General features: G+C 38.0%; 1 protein-coding gene across 2 annotated transcripts; it reads left to right on the forward strand.

Annotated features, from left to right (window-relative positions):
* Positions 1-3,808: 3,808 nt before the first annotated feature.
* hat1 (histone acetyltransferase 1) lies at positions 3,809-20,263 on the forward strand. Of its 2 annotated transcripts, none has more exons than XM_063005822.1 (11): positions 3,809-3,876; positions 6,388-6,459; positions 6,755-6,830; positions 7,047-7,167; positions 9,575-9,754; positions 9,979-10,100; positions 12,109-12,213; positions 12,776-12,882; positions 16,361-16,512; positions 18,283-18,399; positions 19,745-20,263. In XM_063005822.1, exons 1-11 carry the CDS (start codon positions 3,864-3,866, stop codon positions 19,910-19,912), a joined length of 1,233 nt encoding a protein of 410 aa, XP_062861892.1. In that variant the 5' UTR covers positions 3,809-3,863; the 3' UTR covers positions 19,913-20,263. The 2 variants fall into 2 exon arrangements, with proteins under 2 accessions (XP_062861892.1, XP_062861894.1); XM_063005824.1 differs by lacking the exon at positions 3,809-3,876 and adding an exon at positions 5,074-5,093.
* The last annotated feature ends 1,187 nt before the right edge of the window (positions 20,264-21,450 follow it).

The raw sequence follows: 21,450 nt of genomic DNA on the forward strand, positions 1-21,450 counted from the left end.
TGTATTCCGTTGACATCAGTGATACGAGTTCTTACAGAAGTAAGTTAGAAATATACAGGGGTTGGACAAAATAACTGAAACACCTGTAATTTTAGTGTGGGAGGTTTCATGGCTAAATTGGACCAGTCTGGTGGCCAATCTTCATTAATTGCACATTGCACCAGTAAGAGCAGAGTGTGAAGGTTCAATTAGCAGGGTAAGAGCACAGTTTTGCTCAAAATATTGCAATGCACACAACATTATGGGTGAAATACCAGAGTTCAAAAGAGGACAAATTGTTGGTGCACGTCTTGCTGGCGCATCTGTGACCAAGACAGCAAGTCTTTGTGATGTATCAAGAGCCACGGTATCCAGGGTAATATCAGCATACCACCAAGAAGGACAAACCACATCCAACAGGATTAACTGTGGACGCAAGAGGAAGCTGTCTGAAAGGGATGTTCGGGTGCTAACCCGGATTGTATCCAAAAAACATAAAACCACGGCTGCCCAAATCACGGCAGAATTAAATGTGCACCTCAACTCTCCTGTTTCCACCAGAACTGTCCGTCGGGAGCTCCACAGGGTCAATATACACGGCCGGGCTGCTATAGCCAAACCTTTGGTCACTCGTGCCAATGCCAAACGTCGGTTTCAATGGTGCAAGGAGCGCAAATCTTGGGCTGTGGACAATGTGAAACATGTATTGTTCTCTGATGAGTCCACCTTTACTGTTTTCCCCACATCCGGGAGAGTTACGGTGTGGAGAAGCCCCAAAGAAGCGTACCACCCAGACTGTTGCATGCCCAGAGTGAAGCATGGGGGTGGATCAGTGATGGTTTGGGCTGCCATATCATGGCATTCCCTTGGCCCAATACTTGTGCTAGATGGGCGCGTCACTACCAAGGACTACCGAACCATTCTGGAGGACCATGTGCATCCAATGGCGATGCCGTGTATCAGGATGACAATGCACCAATACACACAGCAAGACTGGTGAAAGATTGGTTTGATGAACATGAAAGTGAAGTTGAACATCTCCCATGGCCTGCACAGTCACCACATCTAAATATTATTGAGCCACTTTGGGGTGTTTTGGAGAAGCGAGTCAGGAAACGTTTTCCTCCACCAGCATCACGTAGTGACCTGGCCACTATCCTGCAAGAAGAATGGCTTAAAATCCCTCTGACCACTGTGCAGGACTTGTATATGTCATTTCCAAGACGAATTGACGCTGTATTGGCCGCAAAAGGAGGCCCTACACCATACTAATAAATTATTGTGGTCTAAAACCAGGTGTTTCAGTTATTTTGTCCAACCCCTGTAAGTTACACAGGTGCACTGTCTGTCATTCAAGTTCTTTGTGTCACAGTGGCTTTGCTAAAGAAAAGATTAATTAAAACCTTATGTCACTGTCTGGAAGTTTGGAATGTCCTCCCTAAACTGACCATATGTACAACTGTACATAACCACATATACCCAGTGTCTCTCAGTCACACATTACCCACAGGACCTGACCAGGATGTACCAGTTCATGAAAATTAAATGATTTATAAAAAAAAGTCTGCAGTGCCAAATACATGAATTCATTATTTAAACTAACCCTATTTCCAGGAAAGTTTGAATATTATGTAAAATGAAATTAAACAAGAATTTGTGATTTCTTTATTCTTTTGAACATTTATTTAACTAAAAGAATTGTATTTTGTAAATATAAACAAATGTTTACCTGTACATTTCATGACCCCTACAGCGGTACCTTGAAACTCAACGTCAGTTGGTTCTAGGAGTGACGCTGAGTTTAAAAGGCATGGAGTTTTAAGGTATTTTTTCCCATAAGGATGTATGGGAAGCCTGTTAATGCGTTCCATGGTACCGTGGAACTGCATATATTTTAGACTAATGTAAAATAATGGTGTTGTTTTTGTCACTTATACACTGAAAAATAAAATACAATGCTTCTTAATTAGTGGAGTGAACTAATAAGCAGTAATAATTAATAGAGGTTAAGTGTGTCTACGTCCATCTTTTAATACATTGATACATTTAATACATACTTTTTTATGATGAGCGTTTTATCGACTGTCTCGGAAAAGCTGATCCTTACAATTTCTCAGAACCCCAACTGTAACACAAGTTTAAAAGTAAAACACACAAAGCACACACATTGCGTTTAAGAAATATGTTGAGTTTAAGGGTACAAATTTCTCGACGAAGGGAGTTGAGTTTTAAAGATTTTGAGTTTAGGAGACGTGGAGTTACAAGGTACCACTGTATTCAGGCACACAACATGGGACACAGAAACCAGGCCTTCTTTATGGAGTTGTTAATTATAATAAAACACATAAGCAGCCTAAAGCCAAGTGTGCAGCAAAAGCTTTCCAAGGTCATAAAACCAATAGATGTACTGTGTGTCTAATTAAATGCACATGGTCGTATTTTTATAATTTGTCTGAAATACAGATAAACAGGGAGATACAAACTTACCCATGTAAGACCAGCAATAGCTCTGACTGAGACGTGAGATATTTTAAACATGATCAGTTGTGGTTATTATTTAATAACCTTTAAAATGGTTACTGTGAAACTGTACTTGTATTTGATTGTATATATTCTATATTCTAAAAAAAAAACCCGCTCTGTATCACGCAACCTCTGAGCCACTAGTCTTGCCCGACTTGATCCTTCAGCCAGAACTCGAGAAAGACAAGTATCAAGGCTCTTTTCTGTACTTGCATTCAAGTGATGGAACGAGCTTCCCTTATGTCTGTCTGAACATCTGAATATCTCACTGTCTTCAGAAGACAATTAAAAACCCACCTCTTTACTAAGCACTTAAGCTGACATACACTTACTAATGCTCTTTATTTCTTGCATATATAAAAAACACCTTTGGTTCTAACAGGGTTTTCAGCAGATTTGTATTCTTGGACTCAGTGGCGGTTCTAGACCATGTGAGGTGGGGGGGCCAGGCAGGGGCCAGAGGCTATGTTAGAGGGGCCAACTACTTTCTGCCCAAATGTGCATTGTGGGCATTAAGAGGAAACAGTCGATATTCAATAGAATTCAACATTTTATTTATGCAGTTTTCAGTCTACATTTTCTTGAGTTAGATGTAAACAGATCAACAAAGAATCATAATTTAAGGCATTTGCTCTGCTTAAATGTCATTTATTCAGTCCTTTTCTTTTTCACATTCAATTTGAGTTACATATACTGTATTCCTAAGGGGGCCAAGCTGGTTGTCACAGAGGCACTGGCCCCCGCTGGGCCCCCCCTAGAACCGCCACTGCTTGGACTGTTGTCTTTTTAAACTAGAGTAAGGTAATGTTCACAAGCACTTTTGTAAGTCGCTCTGGATAAGAGCGTCTGCTAAATGCCGAAAATGTAAATGATTGTTGTTTTAAAGATAGTGCTGCTCACTCAGCAGGTGTGTGGGTGCCACACAGCACCAGGGTCTAGAGTACATGTGTTTGATTCTTGCCTCTTGGGCCAGCCTCTGCCTGTAAATAATTTTGGTATGTTCTCCATATGTCCTTATAGTTTTTCTCTAGCATGCAAAATGTGATTTACTTGCCTTTGTTTAAGTTAGTGGGTTAAGAAATATGTCTTGCCTTGTCCATGGTGAATTCCTACCCTGTACCTGCCTACCTTCCTTGGACACACCGCAAGCCCAACCAGACTAAAGAAGTTTGTTAAAAATAAATGTGTTTATTATAGGATTATATTGAACGTGAAGTTCAGGTTCACTGAAGATGCCAAGGCTGAACTGCTGAGAGGGAAAGGGGAGGGGCTTATGACCACGCGACAACGTCAAACCAACGGAAGCACGTGGGTAAACAGGAAGTGCTTTTGCATTTCGCGGGTTATATGGTGTGGAGTGTATGGAAATGGCGGGTAAGAGTTTTATTGTTTATATTTATATAGAATAATTTCACTAGCATTATATCATATATAATTTAATCTAGTATTAAACCAATGCTACTCCGGTAACTCTAACAGTGCTGCTAACTGAAAATACTGACTACAGTGGTAAACGACAGATGATGTTCTGGTTAGCATGTTAGCTTTGTTTTCTGACAGCTAGCTACGTGGCTAACTGACTGACTAACTGGAATTCTCTGAAGTGATCTGCTTGTAGTGATTATATTTACTCTTGTACACACTAGCGTTACTGAAGCGTGTTAAACAGTGGGTTGTAAAATTCAGCCGGGCAGAATGTTTTAATTTTACATCCCAGTTTAACTACTGGCTAAGCGAGTCAGTATCAGAAGCTATCTGCAAAAAAACTACGCTGCGTGTGGTGTCTGTGTGGGGGTTTCTGGAGATTTAAAAATAACTGTATAAAAGGTATTTTAACATGGGATTTTTGATAAGAGTTAACCGCCAGTGTGTTGGTTTCTCCGTTTTTTTCTTTCTTTAAATAGTCTAAGCTCCGGCGTTGAAGAAAGTTAATTTAACTGCTGTGATATCACTCTTGACTGTAGTTGCAGAAATTTCAGCATTTAGCAGACACTTTTATCCAAAGCGACTTACAGTACTGTGACACTATACAATCTAAGCAATTGAGGGTTAAGGGCCTTGCTCAAGGGCCCAACAGCAACCTGGCAGTGGTGAGGTTTGAACCGGCAACCTTCTGATTACTGGACCAGCACCTTAACCACTAGGCTACAGCTAGGCTACAAAAAATCATTTGTAAAAGAATACTGGTACTAAATACCTGGGTGGTTTGTTTGTTTATTAGGATTTTAACGTCATGTTTTACACTTCGGTTACATTCATGACAGGAACGGTAGTTACTCATTACACAAGATTCATCAGTTCACAAGTTTATATCAAACACAGTCCTGGACAATTTAGTATCTCCAATTCACCTCACTTGCACGTCTTTGGACTGTGGGAGGAAACCGGAGCATCCGGAGGAAACCCACACAGACACGGGAAGAACATGCAAACTCCACGCAGAAAGGACTCGGACCGACCCACCTGGGAATCGAACCCAGGACCTTCTTGCTGTGAGGCGACAGTGCTACCCACTGAGCCACCGTGCTGCCCTACTAAATACTGAGGACTGTCACATTCAGTATTAGCCTGGTATTATTGGTCACACAAAAGTAAGAAGTCATTTGACTGTATTAATAACGGCATGGCCCCTTATAAATGAATACATTAAAAATAAATGGCAATGGAACACACACACACAAACAATAATCTACATAAGATTCACCCCAACATCAGGAACACATCAAAAAAACGTAAATGTAAAACGTACAGATCAAGTAATGTACAGTAGATGCAGAATAGACCATACCAGTTACTGTAAAACAGTAAGCTGGACATAACCACATTAAACTGAACCTGAGCCAGTTCAGCATCATGAATGTAGATTTGAAACAGTAGCTGGTAGCTAACAACTCATTCCAAGTTCTGACTGAATATTTTAAATGGTCAGTGGTTACAGTTAATAGCTTACGGTTCATTGGCAGTGATGTTAGTATTATATACACTGTGTGGGCTTATGCACTTCTAAGTCACCATCTCACAATCATCTCTGTTAATTCACCGTATTGTTTGCTGAGCTGTTAGCTATTACTGTTTTAACAGTGATAGCAAGGTAAGGAAGGCAGAGTGGGTATTTTGTATTTGTGTGTAAACTTTTCTGCCTATGTAACTAGGTAAACTTTTTGTAACTATTTTTATCACCTGCCGATGAGGGGGTCCACACACAGCCATACCCCCATATCTGGGACAAGGAAAACCAATAAATTTGTTTTTTTCTCATTTTTCTTTTGTTTCCAACTTTCAGACAGCAGCTAAATATGATTGTTAATCCTGAAGTGCTGAATCTAAGTATGATCATACTCAGTTCAGTTATTAAACTGTATTTTACAACCAGTGTGACTGCACTTTGTGTAGTCACTCCTGTAGCTGTAGTGGGAATCTGTTTTTGGGTAAATGGAAACCTTATTTTCACTGGTTTGCTTTTTGAAACACAAAATACCAATATCAAAATAATCAAGTTCCTAACACAATTTAGATGGTGTAGCTGACTCTTTAGGCATAGAATTGATAAGAGACATAGTGTAGTTACAAATGTGAAAAGATTAAATTAAGGTTTCCAAAATAATGAAGTAATGAAGTTAAATTTGTATTAAGTGAAAATACCCAGTAGTGGTGATTTATTGCCAGATAAATAGTTGCAGCCCAGATTATATTGCTTAGGTAAGCAATTTTATTTTTAGAGTTTAAGGACCAATATGCATTTTTAGACTTTTAGACAACTAATTAATCTCAAAATGAGCTGCAGCAGCCAGTTTTTAAAATGTCTTTAAGTAACAATAGTCGCACTTTGAGTTGCAGTTTCATTCATATTACTCTTTAACTTCTTTGATATTTTATGTTCTCCAGGTGTAAATGAGATGGAGAAGAAGCTGGCGGAGTATAAATGTGACACCAACGAAGCAATATGCTTAAAATTAGGTAAACTTTAACTTTTAGCTTACACATACAGTCTGAATCAACTGCACCCATAAATGTCATTAGACATCCATGATGAGTGTGTTATGTGGCAACATGTTTTCTGTCCTTTTATTGTTTTAGAAATGTAATAATCTGTTTAATATCACACAAAACATTCCTTCAAATTGTTATTTATATGTAAACACAGATTTTAATGATACCTAATGCTTCCAGATATTTAAGAGGTTTTACATTTTGAATGATAATTGACCCATGCACAATAACAACAATAACGCATTCCTTTTGCTTTTTTCAGTGCGTTTTCCAGAAGATATAGAAGATGAAAGCACAACATTTCACCCGGAGTACAGCCATCAGCTTTTCGGTGATGAGTAAGTAGTTTCTAAAGTTCAAGATTCTACATCTGGGTGACACACTAGATTAGTTTATTAACTTGGATATATGTCAGCTATACAGTTCAGATCAAAACTTTACTTACACTTGTAATGAACATGTATAGTGGATTAGAAAGCTTTGACCTTTTTAAACACTTTGTGTTGTGGATTTGATTACCAGTTACCTAAAAATGTTGTTTTATTTTCTGATAGTGAAGTGGCTTTTGGATACAAAGGACTTCAGATTCAGTTGTACTACACTGCTGGCAATTTAAGCACACTGTTTAAAGTAAAGTATGATTCCAGAGTCACCGAAAAGTTTGACTGTGTGGAGGTAAGACTATACTTTGCTTAACAGAATTAACTTTAATGTCCTCTCTAACTAAAGAGTTGATGCTGAAGCTTATGTTCAGTCTACAGACTAACACTTAAAAAAAAAAAAAACTTTCAATGTGAGAAAAAAATAAGAGATCAGGATGAGAAATGTATTATTAATCTTTTATAAATCCCATATAGAGATTTGTCATTAGCATTTTTTAGAACTATAGTTCATGCAGTGCTGTCTTATACAGACACAAAACAGCTTCAGTTTGTGATGTAATGCGTATTAGTTCAGATTATTTCAATAATATAAGTGCTTAAAAGATTTTTTTCTTCTCAGATTAGAACAGCAGCACACTTTATCTTTAAGAAACTGATGGCTGTGTATTTTGGGTGAGCCCCAAAAGTTCAAATCAAGCGTCAGCTGTTTAAAATGAATCCAGATCACCTTTTAAACTGACATTATTATTCAAACAATGATTTTTTTATTGGTTAACCAATTAATCATTGATATATTTAATTGTATGTTCAGTTTATAAATATATAAATAAGATTCACTGTTGTCTAATGTCACAGTGTAACCAAAAAGTACTGATTCTCTGTAATTGTAATTGTAAGTCACATGTCAAAAACAACCTGAAATCACATTAACTTCTTTGAGTTTGAGTTCATATTGTGGTCTGATGGCATTTTTAATATGGACTTTCATACTTATTTCAACATGAGACCGCCAAGGTACATCCTGCATGTTCCAGTTGCATGGCAGCTTAATCAGAGAGTTGTGGTGCTAGAACATAGGGTAGATTATTAAACAGAAAATAAGACCATGAAAACCCTTGCATAGCCAAACATTTGCATAATAGAAGAATTGCATTTAAAAATGTGTCATCTGGCTCAATTTTAAACAGGTTGAACAAAACTTACAAATTTTAGCATTTAACAAACTGTCCCAACGTTTCTGAAATTAAGATTTGTACATTTGAGATCTAGAATAGTAGGTTTGTGTCTGGCTCTTCTGCAGAAGAGAACTGCTGCTCATGCTGGGGCACTTGATTTCCCCTTTTATTTACAGAACACGATGGTTTTTAATTAAAATGAAACCTTTTATGTAAGAATTAGATCCCACACTGGCGTTTAAGCTCTCGGTTGAAAAGATGACGTACTCTCAAATAGACTAAAAGCTTTGAAGAAGCCCAGTTAGTTAATATAGTGACCTAACAATGCACCCTTTATACAGGAGATTGTGCAATTTGTAAATGTTGTATAGAAGAGAGCAGGGACAATATGACTTGTTTGTACTTTGCTTTTATGTGCATTCCCTGATTCACTTATTCGTCAGAAATGCAGTTGAGCAGCAACAATAGTGAAGTGTTTCTCAGACGCAGGTGCATTGCTTCCTGGCTGATATTAGCTGATGTCTGAAAGAGCAGGAATTAGCGGCGTGTTGCATTAGCCTTTTGTTGCGCACTTTGTCCTTGTCCTTCTTCATTTCCCTGTTTTTAATGTGGAGCAGCGAGAGGCCTGCTACAGAACTAATGCCCATCATGTGTCTAAATGGTGCCAAAGGCCCTGCTTAGCAACTTAATACAAAGTGTTCTCGTGTCAATCCGCATGGAAATGGATACAATGCAAACATCGCAGCTGAAGCCACTGTGCATTCTGCTGAGTAAAAAAATCTCAACAGAGGCTAAAGGAGGGGTCTTTTGTCTGCCCAGGAGGCTCTGAATGGCAAGGGCAAACTCGTTTGATTGAGTTCGCTCACCAGGCTTAGAGGAGAGGGACCTATTATAGATGCCTGTTTTTTTGGTGTGTGTGTGTAGGGTTTTTTTTGTTAAGGTTGAGATCAATTCATTAAATTTTATTGCCCTGTGAGAAGCGGAGATGCATTATTATGTGGAGACTTCATCAAATATTCATGTTTTAAGATAAGTAGTAAATGTATTCAATTAAGTGGTCTTTCACAGAGGATGGAAGAGAGGGGGGTTGACGGCCTACTCAGCTGACAGTACTAATTGCCTAATGGTTCTCGGTTTTGTTCGCCAAAAATATGTATTCTTTCCTTTTTAATTCCACGCGTGTTATGTCAATCAAGGCTGAAGTATAGCCTAATGATGGAACAATAGGGTTTTATTGTGTTGTGGCTCCATTGAGGTTAGACGAAAGGCCAGAGAGCACTGAGAAATACAGAAAAGGACTTGTCACCTACCTACTGTTACTTAATGTATGCAATACAAAGAACACCAGGCCCTGTTAACTAAACTAGATGTTTTAGATCAGAACGCGTACTACCACTCGTACAGTTAAACTTTTGTAAATAAATGTTCCAGTCTTTAAGTTTGTGTATATAATTTTAATAGAAAAGTTTTTTTCTGATCTATTCCAAGTCATCTAATGTGTTTGTCATGTGTTTGTGTTTTCAGCCTGATGATGTCGAAGGGAAGCTCAGAGAGATTATTCCTCCAGGCTTCAGCTGTAATACAGATGACTTTCTCTCGCTTTTGGAGAAAGAGGCCAACTTCAAGCCGTTCGGAAGCCTCCTGCACACCTACAAAGTTCACAATGTGGAAGAGGGAGCAGATCTGACTTACATGATACACAAGGTAATGATGGAAGTTGTTCCTTACTAAGTTTTTGGCTTGGTAGGGCCTATGGGTTGGGGTGTGTTTTGGATTTTTAAAAGTCCACCTAATCCATACTTTTTACTACAATCTATACAGTATAAAACTCTTTCATTTGTTTCATTGCTCTATATGAAGAAATCTTTGGTGCCTGCTTAATGAAACAGTTGTGATGTAAATCTCTTTGTTTGCTTTTTGCTTTGTAGGCAGATGTTTTAAGTCCAGGATTTAGAGAGTACCATGAACGCCTCCAGACTTTCCTCATGTGGTTTATTGAGACAGCCAGCTTCATTGATGTTGATGATGACCACTGGGACTTCTTTCTTGTGTAAGTTCTTTTAGTCTCGATACTTGCATGAAACCAGGCACTAAGAACCCATTGGTCAAAGACGCCTTAGACTTGGTTTTGGATATTCACACATTCATTATCTTTATAAAGCATTTGAAACAAACTCTTATTTTATAATTATATTTTGCCAGGCAGGGAGCTGCAGAGGTCGACTGGGTTTTTAGGACCCTTGTTCAGGTCTCTTGTCTGTACTTAATTTTGCACTTTTTTCTCTCTCTTCAATCCTAAAATGGTAAAAAGGCAAATGTACTAGAACTGGGCAGTAGAGCTCAAATGTTTATCATGGTATGTGTAATATCACTTTAGTCCTGTAGAAATTCACAGTTAAAATAGTGTGTACGTCCCAGTCTACACCTTTTCTGCCGAGCTATTTATGTTTTGAGACATCTGTTAATGAATTTAGTCACTTTATTTCATTTAATGTTTTGATTCAAGATTGTTTAAAACATTGCACACTGTGGAGTTGGTGCACCTTTTAGTTGCAAACTCTGATCAGGATTAGTTAGTACTCTAATCTGCCGTCATGCTTTCTTACTGTTCTCACATGGAAATTAACTTACGTTGACTGAACAGAACTGTTTAAACAGCATTGTTTTGTTGCGGCTCATTAGGGCTTTGCTGTTAGCAGTTTATACCATGGGGAAAAACATTCATGATCATGTGTTTTCTTTTTTGTTTTTTTATTTATTTTCCCTCAATTTTCCTTAGGCGGCTCGGTGGCTAAGTGGGTAGTGCTGACACCTCACAGAGAAAAGGTCCTAGGTTCAATTCCCACTTGGAGCAGTCGTGAGCTCTGGAAAACTCTGGAGTTTTCCTAGTGTCTGCATGGGCTTCCTCCGGGAACTTCGGTTTTCTCCCGTGGTCCATAGACTTGTAGTTTAGGTGAAATGGAGCTACAAAATCATCCGTGATGGTGTTTTATATTGAACTTGAACTGATGAATCATGTGTAACCTGTAATTACCTGTCCCGTCACGAATGAAACCAAATTGTAAAACAAACGAACCAGTTTTGCTCGCAATCTTATAGAAATTGGACCTTTTGCACAAGGGTGTAGATTCTATTTATTTTACAAGTGTGTTTACTTGTTTTTAAGCAGTGCCATAAACAAAAATGTTAGAATCTGTGCATTCTTTTTCACCAGTTAAATGATTCATTTGGTGCTAAATGTGGACAGTGAGTGGATTATTTGGTTGCATGTCAACACACTGTGGTGAAAAAACATTTAAAAGCATACACACAGTTTTTGAGAACTCGGCTCAGACTGCACCAAATGTACAGGACATGAATGGGTATGTTGTTTTTTGTTTTTTCGTTGTTTTTTTTAAATCCTCTTTTTTCTGGTCAGGTGCACACATGTACACACACACGTTCAAGCAGATCCAACTACCACTCATTGTGGTGCTTGCGACCAATTACCAGACTGCTTTAATTATATTTTCACTTGTATAGAGGTGAACTGTTCGTCTTGTAAGAGTTTGCCTTTGTGCTGCTTGTCTCTTTTCTTTGCTGTTCTTATTTTTCTCAGTGCAAGCGGCTTATCTGAATACTCTTGTCTTTTTAAAAACAGTGAATGGCATCTCTGGTGATAGAAAGGGAGACTTTGCTAGTGTTTTCTTTAGTTTGGCACCTATTAAATCTGACAATAGGCAAATGGACTGGAGAGATTTGAAGAGGCTAGATGCCTCCCTCTTGCCGCTGCTCTGTTCTCTAAGTTGCAGTGCGCCAATTAAGTGCATAATGCATTCAATCTCTACAGCAGGTGCACAGACTGCAACCGCTCTGCTCCAGCGTGCTCACACTGACAGCAGGCCATGAGAGGAAATGAGCAGCATGCGAGAGGAGACATGGGGGTGCAAGGATAGACGGTCATAGTAGAGAAGATGTGAAAGACTGATGGAGGGTCTGGTGCATGGGAGCATGCCTATGATTGACCTGGTTGCCTTTGTCTTCTCTCTTGCTCTCTCTCTCTCCCTCTCCTGGTACAGATTCGAGAAATACAATAAGGATGGGGAAACTCTCTACGCTACGGTTGGCTACATGACAGTGTATAATTACTACGTATACCCAGACAAAACCAGACCACGTGTCAGGTAATTACCACGGAAGCACATGCCTTCTCTTGCTTTTATTCTTCAAAAAAAGGGAAAAGAAAATTATACATCTCTGGCTCTCTTGTCCCTAAGTGCCCCAAATTACTGGCTTATATATCCTTTAAGCCAAACCCCATTTGCTTATTATAAGGATGGCAAAACCAGCAGCATCCATCAGAAAGCCCATTTTGAAAATCAACATAATATATTGATTGGCACAACATGGTAACATTTCATTATGTTGGCCAAGAGAATAAACTAAAATAGTCTTTTGGTAGATATTATATCAAGTCTAATAGTTGCTGTCTGGACATGAATTATGTGTATTAAACAATACATATTGTCATATCTGTATCAGGTTATCATTTTGTTCATTGTATCATGTAGAACTCCCATGTAATAGGATGAGATGCTGTGGGTGTGTAGATTATAGCACTATGTGACAAGCAAAGAGCCAGATCCGTGTTAGCTTCTTTAGGTTTTTAGTGTATGTACTTCTGCTGTTCTGCCCATAATCCCCTTAAGTTCTGCCTTTAAACCTCTCTGTCTGAATCTTCTGCAGCCAGATGCTGATCCTGCCACCATTTCAAGGAGAGGGTCACGGAGCTCAATTGTTAGAGACCGTTCACAGGTTCTACTGCAACTCGCCCAAAGTTCAGGACATCACAGGTAGGTTGAGATAGAAGTGACTTTACTTGACCAGGGTCCTTACACAGCGTTTATAACATTTATTGCCTTATTTTTATATTGTACAGCACTTTGGTTGGCTCTTGTAGTCTTTAAATGTGCTTTAAAAATAAACTTGACTTGACCTAAATGGAGCCAGCCAAATATGCTGGTATCCAAATTGCTTGAATCTTTGAAAGGGTATCAGAGGTGGATGGTTCATGCCTCGACATGGTTTTAACCTGTGCTGGCTTTAAAGATAATAGTGGGATTTTAGCTTTTTAGACATTTTATAGAAAGATTGTATAGAAAGATTCATAGCAAACAAAAACAGTTACAGTCAGTAAGAACAGACATCAACATGTGTGTAGGCCTATACTGTGTGTCAAGCCATAAAGTTATGAAATTGTACAAAGTATGAGTCGAATTCTTAGAGGTGCAAAAAATAGCACATGTACCCCAGGTGTACGATACAAACATCCTGATTAATCTTCTTCCTATTTCCAAACATAAGGTCAAAGCCATCTGTTATAATGTGCAGATGTATAACCTGCTGATCCTTTTGTACCTTCATGATTTATTTTACTTATGTTTTTATTTTTTTTAGTCGAAAAACATTCTTAAAACCAATTCTTTGAAAAAATAATAAACATGGCTGGATGTTGTGGGACATGAAAGTGCATTTTGTCTTTACAAATTTTGAGTGAAACTTGCTGATCACCCTGTCTTTTCTCACTAGGTGTAAGGTGTGATAATCAAAACTTGTAGTAATTGTAGCATGGGGCCAACAGATGCTTTCACAGAGCAATGGGATGGGCTGAGATTGGAGCTAAAATAAAGATAACCTGACATTAGGACAAAAACTTTCCCAAGTAAAAGCAACCCATGTTTTATATTTAATATCCATCAGACTTAAAGAGCCAGCTATTACTGCAAGTAATGTTATTGCTATGTTAACTAGTCTTGTTAGCAAAATGAAAATTAAATAAAAGTACTTTTTCCAAGGTTTGGCCAATATTCTCATTTTAAACAAAAATTTTTCTCTATCAGTGATCTTGAAAAATGTTTTTGCTTAAGTAAATGTTTTCCAAAGCCAGCACTGCTGTATTCACTTTTTTATTACGTGATACTATTCAATTTAAGCCCACATACAGAGAATCAGAAGTCCTCCTTTGTCAGCATTTATTAATCTGGAAACCCCAAATGTGATATTTGAAAACAACACAAGAACAACTATAATTTGATAAGTCATGTCCAATCCTACCTAAACAGCTGACTAGCTGAAATTGTAATATGTGTAATGATCGGCCTTGGAATTAGTGCTGTCTCAATTTGGTTGTCATACTGAACTTGTTAGTGGTTTTCAGGTGAACCAGTGTTGCCCTTGAGGCTTGTAAAAACAAAATGCGTCTTCTATTTTCCTCATGCAAATGGAACATAATAGTTTATAGGTAGTTTTTTAAAACTTCCTGTGTGAGCTTCCTTATCAAGGCTGCGGGCTGAATTTAAATTCTGCCATGGCTGTGTACAGCGCACTCTGGTCCAGCGTGTGGTAAGGTGGGAGGGATGTATGTAAATTGCAGGCAGTATGCTGCTGAAATGTGCTGGCCACATGCTGCTGCTCTGGCTCTCTCACACAATGGCATAATTATTGAGCTGTGTAGGGAGAGAGAGATTAGCTTTCATTCAAACTGAATGCGCAGCTCCACTCTACCATGGTAGACCTGCAGCCACCATTTGTACAGCCTTTTGTTCTTTTTTTCCTCCTGTTATTTTGTTCTCTTTTTGTACTTTTTTGTCTCAGTTGCTGTCTTCTGTTCATTACTCTACATATCGAAAAAATTTCTTTTTTCGTCTCCGTATGTGGCTTTCTCCCTGTCCAGGCATTACAGTGCACATAGTGAAGCAATAACTCTGTTCTTCAGCATATATGATTTGAAAGGGAACTGACTGGAGTTAAAACAGAATATCAGATTTAATAAAACTCCTTTTTGGAATTGCTGTGTATTTGTCACACTGAATGAATTCAGATCATAAAACCAATTGTGTTACACATAAGCAAACTTGCATAAAACAACATTTGCCAAGAATAATAAAAAACAGACTACAAAAACATGGAAATTAAAATAACACACTGAAAATAGTTACTATCATATTGTATATTTTACATTATTATATTGCACAATGAGACTGGTGCAAAATATTTATTATATTATATATTTATAGTAGGTGTTCGGGTGGGGCAGCGGTCCATTGCGTTAGCTCACCACCTCTGAGATCCAGTTTCAGATCTCATCTGTGCATTTGGCCAGCCAGGCTTCTACACAGACATGGTTGGCTATGTCTAGCTGAAGCCCTGTCATAGATTGGCGCTTTGTCCTTGTCCAGTGTACTCCTACCCTGAGCCTGGTGTTAATAATTTTTAAATATGTATTAATTGTATTGTTTTTAAAACTTGCATCTGACTTAATTTAGAATGCTTTTATTTCTAGGCTTGTTTCTAGTCCCTCTGTAATCCCAAAATGACTGTATTCATTGATGTATGCTAAATAGTTACTCTTCAGTTAATCTGTCTTGGGCGAGGGCAGGACAACACACTTGCATTTACTTACACACTAACACCTGGGCAGTTTGGATTGGCCAGTTCACATTCTGCATGCTTTTGAGGGGTAGGAGAAAACCAAAGAGCGTGGAGGAAATCAGTGCAGATGTAGGTGTTAACAGCAGTGGCCAAAAACAAGGCTTGAACCCAATACCTGTACTGTGTGGCATCCACATCCATCAGCTACACTGTCCAAAATTTCTTGGTGTGTTATTTTTTACTGCTCAAAGATCAATTTTAGTTTTACTTTTAATCAGTTGTTGGTAATGACTGTGTGCATCCACCACTTACAACAGCAGCTGGCTTGACCACAGTGCAACATGAGCAGATTACAGCAGAGGGCATCGCCTCACATTTGAACACATTGGGTGGGCATTTTATGGCCCAGCTTATCAAGTCAAACCTACTGGAAAAGCAAGAAGGAAATCTGTAAATGCTAGAAGCTGTAAAGGCCATTGAGAATAGTGGCAGATAAACAGGTCAATGTAGTCACCATAAACTTGACATACTTGATTTCATGTTTTAAACCTTAAAAATGGGAATAATGTAAAATAGTGTCATGTTCTTCACTTGTCTGCGTTGGTTTCCTCTGTTAACCTTCCTTGCTGCTCAAATTGTTTCTGTATGTATATGTGTAATGTCCTAAGGTATTTCCCCTATGTCCAGTGTTCCTGAATAGCTCTGTACCCACCATGACCCTGATCAGATGAAGTGGTTACTAATAAATAAATGATTAAAAGCAGAATCTGTAAATTCTGATTTCCCTATACTTTTTGTGGAAGAACTCATTTATGGTTAGACTGTTTCCATTTGTTGACGACATCCTGATGACGGGGTACCTAATGTCTAACTGTTTGTTTGTTTTTTAAATTGTTGCAGCGGAGGACCCATCTGAGAACTACGTGAAGCTGAGGGACTTTGTGCTGGTAAAGCTGTGTATGGCTCTGCCCTCTTTCTCAACAGAGAAATTGGCTCTGGGCTTCAGTGAGGAGATGGCCACAGAAGCTCGTGAGAAACTGAAGATAAACAAGGTTCAGTTCACATAACTTATACAGCATACAGTGTGTTTACGAGAAAGGGATCTCTGGTACAAATTAGAAACCAAAACTTCAGCCCGCCAACTACGTTGAATCAGTGCTTTCTTTCTACTCTGAACTCTGATAATGTACAGGTTGTATGTTGTACCTTTTTGGGAAGTTCTGAGGTGCAGACTATGACAGTAATATTTTCTTTTAATCTCTTAAAGAACTAGAACCTTTCTTCTTGAGGATGCTCTAACATGCTACTACAAACCAGTCAAGGCTTCTGTAAAGATTACAGCTGTTCTGTAGGAAATGAATGACTCTTATTAGGTGGGTAAAATACTAGACTAGTAATCTGAAGGTTGCCAGTTCAAGCCCCACCACTGCCAAGCCTTTACTGTTGCATTGTATTTGGTCACTTTGGATAAACGTGTCTGATAAATGTTAATGTTACCATATGAGTTAACATTAGTTTTATATCCATAGTTTGTATGTGAGCATGGGGGAGGAACAAGTTTTGTAACCGCTTTTTATCTTTTAGATGTATTTGCTCAGCTGTGTGCATTATTACTGCTAGAGTGTTTGCAGGTTGAGATCACACTTAGCTTGAACACTTAAAGTTAATTCTTTCTTTGATTCTTGTTTTGCATTTTTCTCATGCAAAAATTTTTGGTGTGAAAATTTCCACCATTGTTCTCTGTCTTGGCAACCACAATAGCAGGTTTACTTGAGCCTTTTGTTTCCTTTGCATATAAAAACAAGTTTGTGGTTTTAGTTATTTTTTATTTTTTTTATTTTTTGTGGATTTGCTTTTGGGATCTGCAATTGTTTGCAAGTAGACATATCTCTCAGATGTGAAGGACCACATGTAATGTACATGTCAAGCAGGAAGCTAAACGATTTAAGATAGAGCAATATTTATGTTTATAATTTGTTATACAGCACATTTAGCCTCAGTTAAATTCCAGCCATGAAAAGGCATTAGTCACTATTAGTCAACAAAACAGTGGGGGTCAAGGTCCAGTGGTAATGTTAAACAAGCATTAATGGAAAATGTACAAGCAGTACAGATGCGGTGGGGGAATCAAACATTTGAAAAACAAATATAACAGTAATATTCTTAAAAAAAACATTATTATAGATTATTTTGCCATGTTACAGAAGTATTGAAATGTGTGGTATTCTTAGAAAGTTTGAAGTAATGCACTATTAATATCACATTGTCATATAACCCACCGTCACAAATGGTTTGCTTTTTAGCTTGGAGAGTGTCAGCTTTTTTTTTCTTTGAAGTTCCTGATGGCCTTTTACTACACACCTACATACACACAGTCCGGTGAAAGCTTGCCATTAACTGTGAATAGGTGGGAGTTCACCTCAGTGTGGCCCCGGTATGACTTCTTTCTCTCTGCACTTAGGCCACTATTTAACTGGACCGATTACATCCACGCACCCCCTTTTATTTCCCACAATCTCACTTTTGGCCATATTGTTTAGGAGTGATTATCACAGTCTGGTGCCTGTGCCATGACCAGAAAAAATGATCGACCCTGATCCAGTCTATGTGAAGCTTAGTGCTTTGATTCTTTAACTAGGTGCTGACTCTCTCATAATACTTGTGGTTAATTAAAATATGTTGTTGTTAAACCTTTTTAATAGATATACTTTGGTAAAGAGCCAGTGAGATGATGACCACACATGTTGAGATCTTCTTGTGTTTACTTTTGTGTTACTGCTTTTGACCTGTTTACCAACGTTTTATTTTCACCATGTGTGCAGAAACATGCCAGGCGGGTATATGAGATTCTCCGTCTTAGAAACACAGACATGAGTGATGAGGAGAAGGCAAGAGAGTTTCGGCTGGAAGTAAAGAAAAGACTTTTTGGACCGTACAGAGTATGTGTCAACCTTTTAGCCATTTGATTGCAGAGGTGAAGTTAATTTGCCTTCTTTAATTATGCTCGAGTAAAAATATTATTTACATAGCAGTTTTGGGAAGTATTTATTTGTCCATATTAATATAAATTATAGCAATAAGTAAGTAATAAAGATGCATTATTTAAAGCTGTGCCATATCAGGAGTTTCACAGTATAAATAATATTATATTTAATATTACAAGGAATATTGCATTTGTATGTGTTTACCAAGATTAAATGTATGTTCTTAGAGTTTGCTATTAAAAAAAAAAATTTAATGTGACATTTATACTTATTGTGGATTTTCAGCTTGATTTCAAGTGATTATTAAACAGTAACTGTAGAAACAACAAAAAAGTTGCAACCATGGTAAAAACAAGAAGCTGATTAAGGAGATCATTTAAAACTCCTGATAAGAAGCAGCTGCAGATCAGACATGTGTTAAAGGGGGTGTGTGGTGATCCGGCTCTCCTTGATCAGATCGCGGGCTGTTCAAGCGGCATCGGATTCACAATTAGGAATTGAAAATGACTAGAGACAAAGAGGGGAGAATAGAAAATAAACATATTAACTTGTTAGCAGTTACAAAACATGCTGTCCAGTGGAACAGAAGTTGTAACACAACAGTGCTTTGTTTTGCCACCTCAGCTCTTAGGTGAAATATTGTATATGACTCAAGGGCAGCACGGTGGCTAAGTGGGTAGCAGTGTCGCCTCACAGCAAGAAGGTCCTGGGTTTGATCCCCAGATGGGGCGGTCCGGGTCGTTTCTGTGTAGTTTGCATGTTCTCCCCGTGTCTGTGTGGGTTTCCTCCGGGTGCTCTGGTTTCCTCCCACAGTCCAAAGACCTGCAAGTGAGGTGAATTGGAGATACAGAATTGTCCAAGACTGTGTTCGATATAGCCTTGTGAACTGATGAATCTTGTGTAATGAGTGGCTACCGTTTCCTGACATGAATGTAACCAAAGTGTAAAACATGACGTTAAAATCCTAATAAACAAATAAACATATGACTCAATGTAAATATTATTTTAAAATGCAAGCATTTCTGCTGGCTCTGTCCCTACAAAACCAGTTTTTACATAAATAGCCAATGAGTTGATTTGTATATCTGTTTTGATCAATGCCCATCAAATTGTATGCTTATCTCTACTTAAAAACTAGGTATATTTTAAACATTTGTTCCTTTAATTACTTTAGTCTATTAAACCTTTTCTAACTTTGAAATGCATTGTATAGTATCATTTTATTCAGTCATGTCATTAACAATAACTTAATGTCTCTTTCAACCTGTTAATACCATGTGTTGTAAAATGTTTTGCGCAGAAGAACCAACGTGAGCTGGCGAAGATGCGCAAGTGTTTGCGCCCGGAGGAGCTGGCATCTCACATCAATCAGATAGACACAAAGTTACAGCATGAAGAACTTGAGAAGAGCTACCAGGAAGTTGTGGGAGAGTATCGCAGAGTGCTTGAAAGACTGGCTCAGGCATGAACACACACACATACACCCCGCACACAGACCATGGGGGGTAATTGGAAAACCCTTGCATCTTTTAGCAACCTGACTGCTTTAGGGACAAGATGGAAAAAATAAGTAGTTACATTGATCACCACATGTCATTTTTGTTTTAAACACCGTATCTTTGTGGGTGGTTTTGATCTGCGAAGGTTTTGGGTCCTGTTTATTAACGTTAGTTTATTTCATTACTGATAATGTTTCAGAAAGATCGTGTGGCAGGTTTGTTTTTTACGTCTTTTTTTCCTTCCCTTTAATCCAGTAAAAAGATGTGTAGGTTTTGAAGCACTTCCTATGGAGAAAGAAAAATAAATGTTTTGTATATTGCTCCAACGGGTCCTGGTTTTGTTCAAGCCTTAAACATTAGAATCTTCTGATTCCACTTTACACATGCACATCTTGGACCCTGTTTACACCTGGTCATTTCATTCAGGTTTGAAATCCAGTTTCATCACTGTGCTTAATCTGCATTTTTCCTTGCATTTGTTTGTTTGTGGTTCAGTGTTAAAAATTGTCTTCTAATCTAATAGTGGTGGTTTAATGCCACATGGCCTTCAATGCATATTTTGTGTCTTGTGTGAGGTTAATAGGATTTAAGCTACCCCTGATTGCACAATTAAGAATGAATACATACATTGTCATTTAACTGTTTCCAGTTAGTCAAGACTTGCCTTAAAGGAGAGAAAAAACCCTTTTGATTATACTGCACAATGGGTGACCGGTGTACCAGCTTGTAAATGTGTGACTTCACAATTTTCAATGGCCTATTAGGAAAAATAACCCACAGAATATTCCTTTGTCAGTGTGAAAATACAGTCTGTGTAGAGTTTACAGTAAAATGAATAGAAAATTAAATGTCCATTTATTTGAAATGACTTGTCAAATCAATTTGTGCCATACTTTCTTTCTGAACCCACCTAACATTACAACTGATTGTGTGTGCTATTGTCTCTCTCATGATGGTTATGCTTTTCCATTTAAAACCTCTTACCCACTGCATAGTCCACTTATGCAGATCATGCTTATGAATAACCATCCGCTTCTAGATCTTGACTGTCTTGAGATATTAAATAATCTCATGCTTTTCTAATGAATGAATGGCTAAATTGATTTTTTTTTATTGCAAGAAGAACCTTCATCCCATGTCATGTCAAAGCATCTCCACTGGGTAAAGATCTGCACTCTACAAGAGATTTGATTTTTTTTACTTTAAACCATTTTATTAATGATTTACTTGTGTTGTTTGGGGTCATTGTCTTCTTGCACCATGACTTTAGGTTATGAACCTCTGAAATGCTTCCATCAGCATACTTCACTCATCTTTCAGAAATGTCTTAGGAATTGTTGTAATGTCCTAAGAATTTTTTCCATTGGCTTCGGTTCAAATTGTCTCATTAATTAAACACTTAGTTATTAGTAAATGTTTTTATTTCTTCAGACTGGACAGTGTGTTAGTATAATAACCTGACAAGGATAATTAAATGCTAGGCAATTGATGCAGAAATCCAGGCAAT

This window comes from Trichomycterus rosablanca, chromosome 12 (genome assembly GCF_030014385.1).
Source record: "Trichomycterus rosablanca isolate fTriRos1 chromosome 12, fTriRos1.hap1, whole genome shotgun sequence".
Lineage (NCBI taxonomy): Eukaryota > Metazoa > Chordata > Actinopteri > Siluriformes > Trichomycteridae > Trichomycterus > Trichomycterus rosablanca.